Below are 17,487 nucleotides of genomic sequence, written 5' to 3'. Positions count from 1 at the left end.
CCTCAGTCCCTTTATTTTTCAGATAGCGTCTTGTGATTTTTGCCTACAGTGTCCTCTGATTGTAATCTTCCTACTTCTCTTCCTAGCTGAAATTACAGGCATGTGTTATCACATCCAGCTTGTTGGTTGAGAATGAAGGTCTCCCTTACTTTTTGCATGGATTGGTATCTGACTGAAATTCTCCCAATCCCCACTTTGCAAGAAATGGATTACAGTCATGACCAATTGTGCCTAGTTAATTTAGGGGTTTTGTTGTGACACTTCCATATGTCCATATAATATAGTTTGCCAACATAAAGATCTTTTACAAACAATGATACACCACTAAGGAGTCAAAAAAGACCAAATTAGGCACCAACTTAACACAAGGACATTATAAAGATTAATGCTTAAAAATTGAAAAGACTAAAATTTGGTTTTTAGGAAAGATAAACAAAGTCTTAAGTTATACTAAAATGTCCATGCTACCCAAATCACAACATAGAGTGAATATATTCCTTTTTGTAATTATAATATTTACACTGAAATAGAAAAAGAAAGGGGTGACATTGATGGGATGCATTGTATTGATAAAGTCATTTGTTGAATGTATAACTACTTTGTTGTACTTTGTACAACTACTTAAAAATCACATAAATTTAGCAAATAGGGCCAAAAGTTTGCCTAGTGGTAGAGTGCTTGCCTAGCATGCACAAAGATCCGGGATCATTTCCTTGGTACCACACACATAGAAAAAGCTGGAAATGGTGCTGTGGCTCCATGGTAGAACTCTAGCCTTGAGAAAGCTCAGGCCCAGAGTTCAAGTACCTGCACTGGCAAAAAAAAAAATAAACAAAAAAACACAAATAGAAAATAAAACCCTAGAATTTATATAGACCCACAGAAGACCCCAAACTGCAAAAGCATGTTGAGTGAATAGAACAAACCTGGAAGAAAACTACACTACTTGATTAGAAAATTTGCTATGAGTTATAATAACCAAAGCACAATATAAAGATCATAGAAATAAACTCATACATATATGACTGATTTGCTTTTCCTTCTCCAGATAATGTCTATTTAAACCCAGGCTTGTCCCGAAGTTAGGAGTGTCCTACTTCTGCCTTCCAAGTTCTGGGAAAACAAACATTAATCACCATACTCAGATTTTATCAGTTGATCATTAAGAAAAATAAAAGAATAAATGGCAAAAACAAAGTCAGTCAATAAATAGTGGAAGAATTGACTACTTATATGAAAAACAATGAAGCTGAATATTTATGCCATTGCATATTCCAAAATCAAGTTAAAATGTGTTAGACTTTTATGTAAAACTGAAAGTGTAAAACTTCTAGAAGCAAAGAGAGATAAAAATCTTGATTCTAGTTTTGGCAAGGCTTTGTGTTCTATGACCTAAAAGCACAATCAACAAAAGCAAAAATAGACAAATAAGATTATATCAAATTACAAAGCTCCACAGCAAAAGGAATGATTAACAGAGGAGGCAGCTTACAGATGGGAGAAAACCCGTACATCTGATAAGAAGTTAATATCCAAAATGTACATGGAAGATATACATATGGAAGAATAATAACAACATGAAATTAAACATGGGCAAAGGACCCAAACTTCGTGGAAATACTAATTAAAACCACAGTAAGATAACATCTCACTCTTGCAATGTAGTATTTTAAGAAGCAAAGGATTAAAATACTGGAAAGGATTTGAGGAAAATAAATTGCATATTTGATAATGTAAACTAATAAAGCTATTAGAGAATATAGTGCAGGAGTGTTTCAGGAATTTAAAAATAGAACTACTTTATAATGTAGCATTACCACTTTTGAGAGTATGTACAAATGGTATGATATCAGGGTAGGAAATCGATTTCTGTACCTCCACATTCACATTTGAAAGAAGGAAATCTGTCATTGAATTTAGAAATTTATTATGCTAAGTGAAACGAGGCAGGCAAAAAAAGAAAATAATATATGATTTCACTTATATGAAGAATATAGAACAGTCAAACTATAGGAGCAGAGACTAGAATAGTTGTTACCAGTGCCCTTTTGGGAGAATGTGTGTGAGGCAATGAGAAAGGGAGTTGTTAGAAGAATAAGTTCTGGAAATAATTTTGTCAACATCATGACTACAATTAGTAATACATAGTATACTTATAAATTGCTAAGAGTGCAGTAAGCTTGTTTAAACATGCAGTTTTGACTAGTCAAAAATCAAAAAATTTTAAATTTAGAAATTTTAGAAATCTATGCATGTGTCTCTACAGATCTGTTGATGTAAATAAGCTCTTAGTCCTGTGCTATCAGTTGTGTTTAAATCCTTGATCTGTGTTTCCTTGCCCTTAATTATGCCTCCCAAAAGAACCATGTGCTTGGATGGGAATGTGGCTTAGTGGTAGAGTGCTCACCTAGCATGCATGAAGCCCTGGGTTCTATTCCTCAGAACCACATAAACAGAAAAAGCCAGAGGTGGTGCTGTGGCTCCAAGTGATAGGGTGCTGGCCGTGAGCAAATAAGCAGCTCTGGGACAGTGCCCAGGCCCTGCGTTCAAGTCCCATGACTGGTAATAATAATAATAGAAGAACCATATACTTGGTTTAAGTGATAAGGTAAGAATAGATTTGTTAAGAAGTGGCAGGTCTTAAGCAGAAATTGTGTGACATTACAGCAAAATTGAACTCTGCATCTTGAGCTTTCATGGTTTCCTCCATGGTACTCTCCTCCGAGCCTTTGCCTGTAGATGGCAAGGGTACACTTTAGATTTTTACTATTTTAACCATTACAAAATTGTTAGCACTGGTAATCCTAACTACTTGGTAGGGTTAGGTCAGCAGGATCATGATTTGAGATCTGGGAAAAAGTTTGTGAGACTCTTTCTCAGCCAACAGCCAGGCTTGGTTGCCAGCTTGGCTATGAGGGAGTTTGACATCAAGATGATCAAGGTTCCAGGTTGGTCTGAACAAAAGATGTTAGACAGACTCCATCTCAATGTAATAATCTGGGTGGAGTAGTGATCCAGTTTCGGCCAAATACATAAAGTAGGATCCAGGTATGTCCCCATTTCTCTAACATACTCTCGGGCCGCGGCAGGAAGTAGCCTGAGCTGCCTCCAGGGCCCTGAGCCGTTGAATCTTCTGGCTCACCCTTTCCATGACAGCTTGTTTCATGGCATGCTTCTGCAAAGCTGGCTGGATTTTCTCCTTCTGCTTGGTGAGAAAGTCTTATCTTCCTCTTGAAGAAGTCCTCAGCATCTTCAGCTGTCTTCTTCACATAGTAGCCAGTTCCCACGTGGACGAGCACATGCTCCACATCATGCAACTTCCCAGGGACCTCCATAGACCTCGTCAGTGGATCAAGTAGTTCTTTCCCTGGTTGCTCTTGTTCAGTACATACAGACAGTCCTTGGCTTCCACATACTTGGTCTGTACCACCTTGAACCGAGCAATGGACGTGAACAGGAACTCCATTTCCTGGCCCAGTTGATGCTTGAGCATTTCTAACTGTGGACGATTCAGCTTCCTGATGTTAATGGGCTGCACCGTGTTGAGGAGGAGGTTAGCATTATTTTTACATACATGTTTAGATGCATACGGCATTCTCAGATGTGAGAAATGGCCATTTCTTACATAGCGAAACAATGTCAATAAAACGTGGAATTAGTATGTTAATGTTTTAAGTGACCAGTGTGAAGCATTAGCAGACATAAGAGAGAATAATAGGAGTCCATAAATATGTAAAGAAAATGGCGACTTTTTTTAGCAGTACCTTCCTACGGCTCAGTGAGTTACTCGTTTACTGGCTTCAAGATAAATTCTACTGTGATGGAAAGTCTGAGGAAACTACAAGTTCACTTGAATAAGCGCTGACACTATTTCCCTTGCTACAGAAGAAATTGATGAAAAAGGCTATCTCTGGATGATATCTTTATATACTTTTTTTTTATTAAACTTGCATTATTAAAACTGAATGTCTTCAAAGGCACACTTCAAAGGAAGTAGCATAAGCCCTGGGCCATGAAGCTTTAATGTTTATTTTAGGTACAAATGCCAATAGAAACAATGTTTTTATAAGAATTATTACTTGGTCAGGGCTCAGATTTTAAAGTTTGATGAGTCTGGTGTTGTCTGTTATTCTTTTCACTAAGTGCAGTATTTTATTTTATAGAACAGGAGGTTATTCAAAACATTCAAGCACTGAAAATCTCTACTTAATTCTGGCTTACTAGTAGCACTTTATACCCCTTGAGCCACAGTATCACTTTGGGCGTTTTCTGTGTATGTAGTATGAATGAATGGAGCCCAGGGCTTCCTGCATGCTAAGCAAGCAGTCTACTAAGAGACCGTACTCCCAACCCAAGTTTGAATACTCTTTGTCTTTCTTTTTAAAGCACATTTAATATTTGGCAGAGCCATCACTGGTTCCCCTGAGGAGTTTTTCATATGTAATTCCAGGGCTTTGAGTCTCTGCTGGATTTTAGCAGTGCTTTCTCCTTCATTTAGGCTCTATCTACTGTTTAGCTTGAAAACATGGTGTGGCTTCCTGACTTCTTGAACAAAAGAGACGTACATACATGAGTATATGTGTGTACACACCAAAAACTGTTTATTGAACTGTTGTATAGCAAATGATTCAATTTATTTTAAAAATGTTCCTTTTATTACGTATGTCACTTCTTGTCAGTGTCATTTGAATGGCTATATGAATATTTTGTAAGACTAAAAGACCACTAAGTTTTAAAACTTTTTTGGAGAAAGACGGGAATAGCTATGAAATGCATAAATATTCTCCTACCTTTTTTCTCTCCTTCCCTCCCTGTATTTCTTTCTGTCTCTGTCTGTCTGTCTGTCTGTCTGTCTCTCTCTCTCTCTCTCTTTCTTTAGGAAAACTCAGGATTATAGGAAAATTAAACTTATTTGGCTGATACATGAATTCTTTGTAAATTTTTAGTTTAGGTAGTTGGCACAATGGGTGTTGCCAGGATACTAGGCAAAATTACGTAATGCAACACATTGTGTTGTTTCCTTTTGATTATACTTCCTTTTAGGATCCCCTTTTTAAGCTCTAGTCTTAAGTTTTGAAAATATAAACTTTACCTTTTAATTAAATTTCTGTTCATGCATGGTTCCTACAGTTCACTTTTTGTGTGTGTGGGTTTTTTTTGGAAATAGGGTGCTGCCAAATAGCCTGAGCTGTCCTTGAACTTGTGAACCTCCTACTCCAGCTTCTCAAGTGCAGGAACTATAAATATGTCCTAATATGACTGGCAACAATTATTTTTAATTAATTTTACTTGTTTTAGAAGTGTTAATGTTTATGTGTGCAACTAAATGTAGTATATTCAAGTTAATTCAATGAGTCTTAAAGATGGAGCATTTTAAATGAGAATTTCTTAACCTAAATGATTCTAATGACAAAGTATTTCTGGTGAGATTTATGCTAAGCTGTCATGTAGAATTTGTTTTTCTCTTATTCGATCGTTAAAAATTGAATATGTTTCACTGGCTTTGTGGAGACCTGCTGGTTTTATTCCCTAGGATCTTGCTCTTGTCTGCATTGTTGAAATGGATTCATAAGCACCTTTTCTCACTTCTATATCTTTTCATTTTTGAGGATCCCCTAACCAGTTTTAATGATACAGATCAGAAGTTCTATATATTATTTTGGATCACCTTTAATTGTCAAGGACTTTGTTATTTAGTCACACTTACCTACCTGTAAATAAAGTCTTCAAGCTATCCTACCAAAGGCTTAGCTAAACATAAGATGTTCTAATATCAAAATATAGAGGAATCTGTGGTTCTCACCTATAATCTCAGCACTTAGGAAGCTGAAGCAGGAGGATTGCAACTGCCGGACCCTGTCTCAAAAACAAAACAAATAACAGGAAGAAAAAGGAAAGGAGGAAAGAAAAAGAACAGCAACAACAATAGCAGAAAGGAATGGATGGTTGGGCACTGCATTCCTTTCAGTCGTTTTGTTGTAGCTCTTCAAATTATGCACAGTCTTTTCTCATGCATAAAAAATACCAGTTAATCCTGGTTCATCATGATGTGATGATTTATACACTAAAGGACATTCTTGTTTGTGTTTTCCTAAGAAAGCTCCAGTCGTTTGGGCAAGAAGAATGGGGATATTCATGATAGTTGCTAGTCTGTTGAACAGTAAGACATTTTGCTTTAATAGTGGAGTTAGGTCTTAGTAGAACCCTAATTCTGCTTCTTTTCCTAATTCCTAATTCTTTTCCTTTGTCCTCCATTATCCCTGACTTTACTCTTTGGGAGTTGCTCTGCACTATCCTTTGTGGTTGGTTGTATGTGAGTGTGCCCTTATGGAAAGCCCAGCTACCTCCCTACCTTGGTATCTGTTGATGTAGATTTGGCTACCAAGGTATTCTGTATTATTTTTGTGTTTTTGCTAATAGCTTCAAAAAGTAAGTTTACATTTTTTTCCTCTAGTCAATTATATATGAAAATGTAGATCTCCTTTGATCACAGTTAAGCCTGAAGATTTGTTAATTTGTTGGTTATTTTTCTCAGAAAGTCTAACTCAATCTGAGTTCAAGTTAGTAAGTGTTTTAGTGTAGTACTACTCTATACCTGCTTGAACAAAGCTTAGAAGCAAGGTGAAAATAATAAAGTTGAACAGTAAGTCATTTAAGGACTTACCAAGCAATGTTATCATTTTGAAATGATAAAAATCTGTATATCACCTATTTATATAGTACATATATGATCAACTACTAGACGTTTGTGTACATATATTTGTATGTATATGTGTATATATATAAACAACTATAGATGCAAAGCAGGAGTAAAATCATGAATAAAAACGAACTTGGAAATAATAGAGACAGTGTGGTTACTTGGTAAAGCCTAAAACTATTTGAACATGCTCAAGAATGTAAAAAGAAAACATAAACTGGAGAAATTGAAGAGTCCCTAGAGAACCACTGAAATTTGAAGGTAAAAAAAAAAACTGTATCCAAGAATTTGAAAAATACTTCTGTTTTTCCAGATTAACTAGAAAATTGACATTCAGAAGACATGTTCAAAAAATTTGCTTCTGACATATCAGCAAAATACTTTTTTAAAGTGGATTGATAGAGTGTTGAAAAAAGAGATAATGGAATTCTCTACCCATTGAAGTGATATTAAAAAAAAATAAAAATAAAATGACATTTCCAAATCAAAAAAGAAAAGTTGAGTGTTTAAATGCCTTAAAGCAATTTTAAGACAAGTCTTCAGGCTGAGGAAGAATTATACTTGGTAAAAACCTGAAGCTAGATAAAGGAAAGAAGTAGTGCTAAATAATGTGGATCTACAATATGTAGAGAGTAAAACCAAACATTTTCCAACAATTTTAGAGCAAGGAAAAATAACAAAAGAAAATATGTATTTCACATTTCTTTTGTTTCACAAAAGGAATAACACAGTGTGTTCCAGTTTCCTTTTGATATCAAGCTACTAAATTACTGAAGCAATGCTGACAGAAATAGTTTGGGGTGGATGTCCATACCACCCAAAATGCATCTGATCTGATCTGATGTGGGAAGCTAAGCAGATTTGGACCTGGTTAGTGCTTAGATGGGAGAAAAAGGTTTGACTGTAAATGTGTTAGGAAGATAGAATGGTGTAAAGTACATAGTCTAAGTTCCACTTAAGCTATAAGAGCTGGTACTGGTGGTACACAATCCTAGCCCTCAGAAAGATGAGGCAGGAGGAATCTGGGTTTGTACCCCTGCCTCTGAGCAGCATAGCAAAATTCTTTCTCAACAATATCAGCAAAAATAATTTCTTAAAAACACAGGATGACTTATAGACATAATGTTTTATTTCTTAAATTAATATGTTTCTATGACATAATGTTTTATTTCTTATATTAATATGTTTCTATGACATACAAACCCTTAGCCTAATTTTTGATTAAGTTTTAAATACTAAGTCCCAGTGATTGTAAATAGAGATTCCCTCCTTGAACACTTGTTTGTTAAACTTGTCATTTAAAATATGATGCAAAAATTAACATTAATAAATTCTTTAAAAAAATAAACTCATAATTAGTAAGAAAAAAAATGTTAAAAAAATGTTTGCAGAAGGGCTGGGAGTTTGGCCTAGTGGTAGAGTGCTTGCCTAGCATGCATGAAGACCTGAGTTTGATTCCCTGGTTCCACATACATAGAAAAAAGCTGGAAATGGTGCTGAGGCTCAAGTGGTAGAACTCTAGCCTTGAGAAAGTCCAAGGACAGTGCTCAGGCCCTGAGCTCAAGCCCAGGACTGGCAAAAAAAAAAAAAAAAAGAATAATCCAAGTATTACGAGTAACTGTACTGCTGGTGTGGTGGCTCACTCCTGTAATCTAACTACTTAGGAGGCTGAGATCTGAGGATCAAGGTTCAAAACCAGTCAGGACACAACAGGACTTGCGATTCTTAGCTCCAATTAACCTCTAGAAAATGGGAAGTGGGGCTTGGCTCAAGTATAGGGCAGTAGCCTTGAGCTGAACTGCTCAGGAACAGCATGACCCACCAAAAACAACAACAAAAACATGTAATAATAAATTTAGCTATTCAGACCAAACAGGCTGAGTGTTTACAATGTAAATTACCAGATCAGATACATGAGAAACTTGAATTTGTAATTAGAAAACATTCCAGGGCTGGGAGTTTTGCCTAGTGATAGACTGCCTAGCATACATGATGACACAGGTTCGATTCCTTGGTACCACATGCATAGAAAAAGCCAGAGGGAGGGAAATGGGGACAAAAATGGGAGAAGGGGTATCAACGTGTGAGAAGTAATGCACCTACTATCTGGTGAATGTAACTGTAACCCCTCTGTACATTACCATGACAATAAAAAACAAAACCAAATAATGGCATTCGCAGGGAAGTGGATGAATCTAGAGCGAATCATGTTGAGTGGGACACGTCAAGACCTAAGGAACAAAAGGCGCATGGAATCCTTAATATGTGGCTATTAGATCCAAAGAGTACAAGAGCGAGGACTCAATATTTGCATACCCAATGCTGTGGACATGGTAATGGAAATATAAACATAACTATATAGACATAAAAACCTATGACTCTATAGACATAATGTTTTACTTCATAAACTAATATGTATCTATGACATACAAACCCTTAGCCTAATTTAGATTAAGTTCAAAAAACTATGTGCCAGTGATTGTATATAGGGATTCCCTTTTTGAACACTTGTTTGTTAAACTTGTCATTTGAAATATGATGTAAAAATCAATGTTAACAAATTATTTAATAAAAAAAACTAGGTAGATAAGGATGAGGCTAAATGAAAAGGATATGGAAACAAGAGCTTTATCTTGTGTGATTGTTGTTCTTAATGTACTATGTTATTTCTTTTTTTGTCCTTTGATTAATCTCATATTGTTACTGTATCTGACTTTGTTACCTGGTATACTGTATATGCATTTACTTGTTTATTTATAATAGGAAGGGGAAGGGGGAAAACAAGATAATTGGGAGAGGGTAGGGAACGAAATGGGGACAAAACCATGAGAAGGGTATCAATGTGTGAAAAGTAATGCACCTTCTACATGGGGAATCTAAATGTAAACCCTCTATGCATTATCATGACAATTGAAAACAAAAAAGAAAAAGCCAGATATGGTGCTGTGGCTCAAGTGGTAGAGCTCTAGCCTTGAAAAAAGTCCAAGGACAGCATGCAGGCCCTGAGTTCAAGCCCCAAGACTGGCAAAAAAAAAAAAAATTCCACATGTGAATTCAGGCTCATATTATTTAACCAATTGAAATTTAAAGAAAATTTCATTGCAATCTTATACCTTCAAAAAATATTGGAAAAGAGAATACTTCTTAATTCATTTTATGAAGCTAGCCTTAGCTTCATTTCAAAAGTGTACCCAAAACATTGCAAGAAAAACAAGCAGCTCTTCATCAACTTGGCAAGCCACAAAAGGTCAAATGTCAAATAGAGCCTAGCAAAACATTTTTTTAAAAAAGCATCAGGACTTTGCATGTTTGTGCTAGAAAGAAAATTGAGTTTGTATTTAAAAGTACAAAAGGAATAATAGTATATTATTTTTGTAAATATAAAACAATTGAAAAAATTCATTTATACTAATAACTGACAATAAATCAGGAATAAGCAGGAATTTTTTTCAATGAAGGACATTTACAGAAAACCTACACCTAACATATAATGAAAGGCTGAATTATTTCTCAATAGGTTTTGTAAGATAGTAAGGGTGTCCATATATATTAGTTGTAATATATAAGGCTAAAGCCTTATACAGGTGATTATTAGAACTCCTAAGTGAATTTAGCAGGATCATAGTATATAGAGAAAGCATAAAATCAGTTCTGTTTCCATATAGTAGTATCCAAATAATTAGTAGATATTGTGTGCTAGCATCTATTAATATGAAATACATATATACAAGTTTTTAAGCCATATAATACACCTAATAGACCTACAGGTTAAGTATAATATTAATAAAAAAATGCTACTTTGTATGTGTGCTGGTTCTGGGACTTTTTACATAAAGTCCTGGGTGCTGTCCCTGCGCTTTTCTGCTCAAGACTAGTGTTCTACCATTTGAGCCACAGCTCCACTTCCGGCATTTTGGTGGATATGAGTCTCACATATTTTCCTGCTGGGACTGGCTTTGAACTACAATCCTCAAATTTTAGCCTCTTGAATTGCTAGGATTACAGGTATGAGCCCTGGCTCCCCAAAAAAATGCTACTTCAAGATATATATTTAATAAACAGATTGATGCCTAATAAATTCAGAACATCAATATACTATTAAATGCCATGCACCCATGCCCTTCAAATCTGGCCTGAAATAGGCCTTGTATCACTAATAGTAAGAAGATCCAGGAAAACAGACAAAATATGTGCACAGACATGTCTTCAAAGGAACTCATATTCTTTTTGGAAGAAGGGGATGCACATAAAAAGATAATCATTATCCAAGTTTGGATGATTAGGGTCCCTGGACCAACAACCAGTTTCTGAAAATAAAGTTATTGAGTCACTTATGCATTGTTGGCAGCTGCTCTCATGCTAAACAGGTAAGAGTCGAATAGACCATGAAATCTGCAAAAACCTAAAATATTTTCCATCAGGACATGTTTATTCTTTAAAAAAAAATGTTTATTTTGACATTATGGGGTTTGAATTCTGTGCAGCAGTCTTTGCTAGACAAGCTTTCAATCACTTGAGCCATGCCCCTGGCCCCTTTTACTTTGAGTTATCTTCTGATAGTCTTGCCCTTTTCCCCTGGGCTGGCTTTAGACTAATGTCTTCCTCCCTATACCCTCTCCTGTGGCTGTGATTACAGCTATTACTACAACATCTCACTGGTTGAGATAGGGTCCCACAAGCATTTTTTTCTTTCCAGGCTGACCTCAAATCAGAATCCTTGAATCTCTCAACTTAATGGGATTTCTGATATGTTAGCACACCAAGTTTAATATGCTCCCTTTTAACAGAACCATTTTCTAGCCTCTGATCTAAAGAAACCCAACTCCAGGGGGGAAAGGATTTTTCTTTTGGAGGAGGGGTCTGGTAATCAAATATTGGTGGAAAAAGTTAGTCCAGTTTATTTTATTCAGGAAAAATCTTTTTTGGCCCGAAATGATCATTTTTTAATAGCTGTATTGTCTATTTTTAAAATTCATAATTAGTAAACAAAATGTTTGTGTTAAAGGCAACAATAAATCACATATTTTTCTCTAAGCCTTGGAAATCTAAGACAAAGAACTGAAAAGCTCTGACTCATTTTGAGGAACCATATTTCAAAGTCAAAACAGAGATGTTGGTTTAGAATGTTAGCTATTTTAAACCAAGAGGAATCGTACTCAGAATGACTTCACCAGCTTGTGCTTCCTTCAGCAGGTTAAACAGTAACACTGGGCAAGCAAGAATGGGGACTGAAGCATGAGCTCCTTTCGGGGGAGGGGGCGGGTGACTGGTCTCTTACTGTTTAGGTTGTCTCCCTCATAGGATGTATGTTCAGCATGTAGTCATTTGTGATCAGGTCAGCACTCAGAGACCCAAAAGTGAATATTCTTAGGGGTTTGGCAGGCCAGGCTTCTGTCTAGCGAGGCTGCCTGGTAGGTCTCAAATCTTAGGGAGTCATTGTTGCATCAGCAGTGTTCTGATTGGTTACACAGCCAGTTATGCTAGTCATTACATCAACGGTTATATAAGTTGTTTACATAAAACATGTTTTGACTTTAGTGTACCAACAGGTGTTAATCTTTTTTGAGCAAGTTGGCCATATGTTTATTTTTTGCACATTTACAGCTATAATTATTTTTTAAGAAAATCATGTTTTCAGGAAAGGGAACATTTTTCCTGGGAAAGCTCATTTGCCTCTTTTCAGAGTTTTATTTATTCCTATTAAAATGCAGGATAAATTATCCTTTACCAAAAAAATTTCATTTCACACATCGCAAGGCTTCCACATAATTCAGTTTACTTAAACTTGTATTGCTGTTTTTCTCTGTCAGAATAATTTAATATATGAGCATAAAAACACCATGTAATACTTGCTTCAATATCCAAATATCTTTCCCAGGAGCATAATATGAAAGAGAAATGAAACTTTCTTTTATCTGTATTATATTTGATCATTAATCACTGATTTGATAGCCAGACTAAATTGCATGTCATGGGGAAGTTTTCTAGCTGGATCAAAATGTAATGAAAGAATGTGATTTTCACATCTGCACGGTACTTCTGCAAGCCCATCAAGTAGAGGCCTTCTCTACTTGCTCTTCTTTATCTCTCTCCTCTTTCCAGCCAAACCATTTTCATAGTATTTTATTCAGAATAGGTAATAAGAAGTCAAAACACCCTACCAATCTCAGTGCTTTGTAAGTTTTAAAAATTAGTTTCCATTGTATATTAAAATCTAATTTACCCTCTTCTGTACAAATACTGCTTATTATGACTCTTGCCTTTCCTAAACTTCAGGATTGGCATTTAATGTTATTAAATCTTATCTATGAACAGTAGATTTTAATTAGACATTCTTTCTCACTGTTTATATTTGTGAAATGTTTTTAATATCAAATTGACAAAAATCACAATAACAATAAACTAAGTAAACAATAAGAATCATCACGAATATGCTATCTTCATTCACATTATATGTAATCAGAGTCTTTAAAATATTATTTTAGAAATACTGTTATAAATTGTTATAATGATTAACGTGTGTAGCAGAGATAAAATAATTGCTTTTTGTCTATCTAACAGCAAATGATCTCTTAAATATTTTCTGTGGCTGTGGTTTATATGAGATAATTCAAATCGAAATATATTTTTAAATTTTAGATTTTAGAGCAGTTGTAGATTCAAAGCAAAACTGAGTGAAAAGCACACAGTTCTCATATATTCTCTGTTGCACAAATGTACAGACTCTTTTGCTGCCAATATCTATCCCAACTATTATAACTAAGGAACCTATATTAATATGTCATTGTCAACTAGAGCTCATAATTTATAATGTTCACTGTGCTGTACATTACATGGGGTTTAGCGCTAAGTATATTTTAGACAACTATTTTCATAAATGTTTTGCTATTAAGTAATTATATCTACAACTGTATCTTCAGTTTCTGTTGTAATTGGATTTTTACCATACTAGATTCTTCTGGTACTGGGTATATAGAATTGAATAAGCAAGTATTTGTGGAGTGGAGTAAAAAGGTAAAGAAAAAAATTTTTTTTTTTTTGCTGGAAGTCACCCTACCATTCTCCCTTCATGTAATTAGATATTTAGTAAAGGAAATTGGACTTATAGGAGTCAAGGAAGTTATTGAGCAGCCTCAGTGAAAACTTGATTGTTTTTGCGCGTTGACTAACAGTGTTTGTCTTATTCACAGTAATTCTAGTACTGAATGGAAGTGGCTGGTAGACAGAGCAAGAGTTGGCAGTCGATGGACTTGGCTTCAAGCCCAGATTTCAGAGCTAGAATACAAAATTCAACAACTAACAGACGTTCACAGGCAGATTCGTGCTTCCAAGGTATAGTTTATGCTCTATTTTTGTTAATATTGTTAATCTGATAGTCTCTTCTCATTTCTTCATACAAAAATTTCAAGAGTTTTATGAAAGTATAGACAGTTTGTGTTACGATTTTGAAATATGGATTGCTATAGATTAATGTTATCTTTGTATAAGGCCTTTGTATTTACTAAGATCATTTTATCGTACTTAAAAAATCTTATTTTATTGTTGGGGTGTTGTACAGAGGGGTGGATACATTACTTCTTGAATATTGTTAGTCCTCATTTTTTTTCTTTTTTATTGTAATTAGTAGAAGGGTTACAGTTATATTCATCAGATAGAAGGTGCATTACTTCACATACATTGATACCCCTTCTCATGTTTTTGTCCCAATTTCCCTACCCTCTTCTTATCTTGATTCCCCCCTTCCCTATCCTATTTCTAATAAATAAACATATATACAATATACCAGATAACAAGATAAGATACTGTAACAATATGAGAATAACCAAGGGACAACAAAAAAGATGAGAAATAACATAGTACATTAAGAACAACAATCACACATTATATAGCTCTTGTTTCCATATCCTGGAAGTCCTTTCATTTAGCCTTGTCCTATATGGCCTTTTGTGTTACCCCTTATTTTATCATACTTTTTAAAGCCATTCACAGCTTACTGGATATAGTTGATAGATATGAAATAAAGTATTTCTAAATTTCTTACTGTGATATATAAAATTTATTGTCCTAATCATTTTTACATGTACATTTTAGTGGTAGTAAGTAAAATGAGCCATCCTTAAGGAAAGTCTATGACTTTCCATCTTTTGAAACCAAAGATCTGTACCAGTTAAACAGTAATTATCTCTTTCTCCTTCTTCATAGTCCCTGGCAAGCATATTCATATGGTTTTGACTATTAGTATTTGTTTGTTTGTTTGTTTTTGCCAGTCCTGGACTTTTTTTTTTCAGGACTTTGTTCACTCTTAGTATAGTAAATCTAACATATCTAGGGAGTTATATTGCATATTACAGAGTTACATATATTGGATGTATGATTTTCAAATTTATTCTGAATATTTTCTTCTCCTCATATGGCTTGATTCTTCTTCTTCCCCCTGCCACGGCCCTCCTCCCCTCATTGTGGGACTTGAACTCCAGGCCTGGGCACTGTCCCTGAGCTTTTTTGCTCAAGGGTAGCACTCTACCACTTTGAGCCTCAGCAACACTTCCACTTTTCTGGTTAATTGGAGATAAAAATCTCACTGACTTTCCTGTGTGACTAGATTTGAACTGCAATCCTCAGCCTCATGAGTAGCTAGGATTACAAATGTGAGCCACCAGTATCCAGCCTCACTTGACTTAATTTTTTCAATTGTGTCTTTTTTAATAGCATATGTAAACACATCTTTTACTGTATTTTGTGGGAGTTTTTTTAATGAATACTATTTGTTATTAGCATACACTAATAGTACAAGGGGGATTTTATTATGGTAATAGGTGTGTACAGAGTACTTTGAACTAATTTACCATCTCAATTATATTTCTTCACCCTCTTCTATTTCCCATTTTCTAACAGTGTTTAGTGCTTCATGATGCTGTTTTTGTGTATGTGTGTGCATGCGTGTGTGCACACACATATCCTTTTTACCATTCTTGTACTCTCCTTTTCTCCTTTTCCTTCTCCTTTTCCCCCACTCCTTTAGACAGTCCTTTAGATATGCCTTGTCATTACTGTCCTCACCATTATTTACAGTCTAGATTCTACATATGAACAAAACATCCAGGTGGCTTTTTGAGCTTGGCTTATTTCACTCAACATGATGCTCTCCAGTTCTATATATTTCCCTGTTAATGACATAATTTCATTCTTCTTTGTAGCTGAATAGTACTTCATGGTGTACATAGCTTACAGTTTCTTCCTCTTCATTGTTTGTTGGGTAGCTAAGCTGATTCTACAGCTTTGCTATTGTGAAAAATGCTGTGATAAATACGGGTGTGCAGATTTTTCTTTAAAAAAAACAAAGGATTTAATTTTGATGAAATCTAGTCTATCACTTATTTCATTGTTGAATCCATTTGAGTGTTATGTAAGATTCTTTACTACTGCAAGATAACAAAAAGTTGTCCCTCTCTTGTCTCTTCTCTTCTCTTTTCTCTTCTCTTTTCTTGTGGTTCTAGAGTTTTAGCTCAGGGTCTCACATTTACTAGACAGATGCCCTAATACTGGAGGATTGCCTTAAGTTCATTTTTGCTTTAGTTTTTTTTTAAAAGATAGGATCTAATGTTTGTCTAGGGCCAGCTCCTGACATGATCTTCTTACATATTCCTCGATGTAACATGTGTATACAACTATGCTTGGCTTATCATTGAGATGGAGGTCTCACTAACATTTTCCTAAGGTAGCATCAAATCTTTATCTTCCTGATCTTCACAAGTATGTGGGATTACGGGTATGATGAAAGAAAAATTCTACAGATGGACTTGAATGCCTGGTTATATTTTGAGTACTTTTCTTGAACCAATAAAGAACATATATTTCTATTTTAGTAATATCTATTATGACAGTTAAGTAATTGATTAATGAAGAAAGAGAATATGCCAGGGAAATATACTAGTTCTAGTATATTATAAAGATGAAAGCAGAGAAATATTTAGTAGTATCTCTAAACATAGAAATCAGAAGTATCTAGAAAGTCTAGAGAACAACAGAAAGACTGTATGTGAAGACAGAATGCAGAGACAAAAGCCACGTAGTTTCTAAAACCATCTCACAGCTGTGAGCCTAATATTGATCTCTTAAAAGATAATGGGTTTTTTTTAAGGGTTATATGTTAGAGTTTTCTATTGACACTTAAGGTTATTTTCCCTGTCCCATTCTCTCCAAAGGCAAAGGAAAATAATGGTGGATCATTGTATTATTAATAGTTTCACTAACTCAAGTGAGCAAATTATTTTAGCCATTTTCTCTTCTTTGTTATTGATCTTCACTTTCCAAGAATGAACAAATCACCTCTGTTTTATAACATTTGCTAAACTAAGCTCTCTCATATCATGATTGTCAAGTCCTGTTGGACAATTATGTTGAGATGTCCTGAAGGAGATTGGAAAAATGAGACATTAAAGAAAAGACATCTCTAGGAGAATAAAAAAAGTGGAATTATTTGAATAGAAATGACAGTTACGTTTGTTGTTACATTGAAATTTTTTAAATTAAAATTTGTTTATCTTTTTTTTCTTTTTTAAAAAATTTCTCCCCTCTTTACTCTTTATCTTCACACATAGGAATCTAGTATGCATGTAGGATCTACAGTAGTGAGTATAAACCTATAGAGTTCTGAAATTTTGAAACATTTTAGTTTATTGGAGCAATTAAATGTTAAGCCAATGGCTGCAAAATAAGTACTGTTTTAATTCCATCTGGGGAAATTATAACATGGCACTTCTCTAACTTAAAAATACATTGTTTCC

The 17,487-nt window shown here is 34.8% G+C and overlaps 1 protein-coding gene and 1 pseudogene across 3 annotated transcripts in view; one reads left to right on the top strand and one right to left on the bottom strand.

The window, feature by feature from the left end:
- Positions 1 to 17,487, top strand: part of Kansl1l (KAT8 regulatory NSL complex subunit 1 like) — a 99,669-nt gene that overhangs the window by 17,391 nt on the left and 64,791 nt on the right. For all 3 annotated transcript variants that reach the window (XM_090354739.1, XM_090354738.1, XM_090354736.1), the window contains exon 3: positions 13,891 to 14,032. In XM_090354739.1, the coding sequence (XP_090210865.1) occupies positions 13,891 to 14,032 (142 nt within the window). The remainder of the gene's footprint in view (positions 1 to 13,890; positions 14,033 to 17,487) is intronic.
- Positions 2,212 to 3,595, bottom strand: LOC150048715 (prefoldin subunit 5 pseudogene; annotated as a pseudogene).

Source organism: Megascapheus bottae, chromosome 21, assembly GCF_031878675.1.
Source record: "Megascapheus bottae isolate mThoBot1 chromosome 21, mThoBot2.hap1, whole genome shotgun sequence".
Lineage (NCBI taxonomy): Eukaryota > Metazoa > Chordata > Mammalia > Rodentia > Geomyidae > Megascapheus > Megascapheus bottae.
Note: the sequence above shows the minus strand (reverse complement) of the source record. Positions and strands in the feature narration are given on the sequence as shown.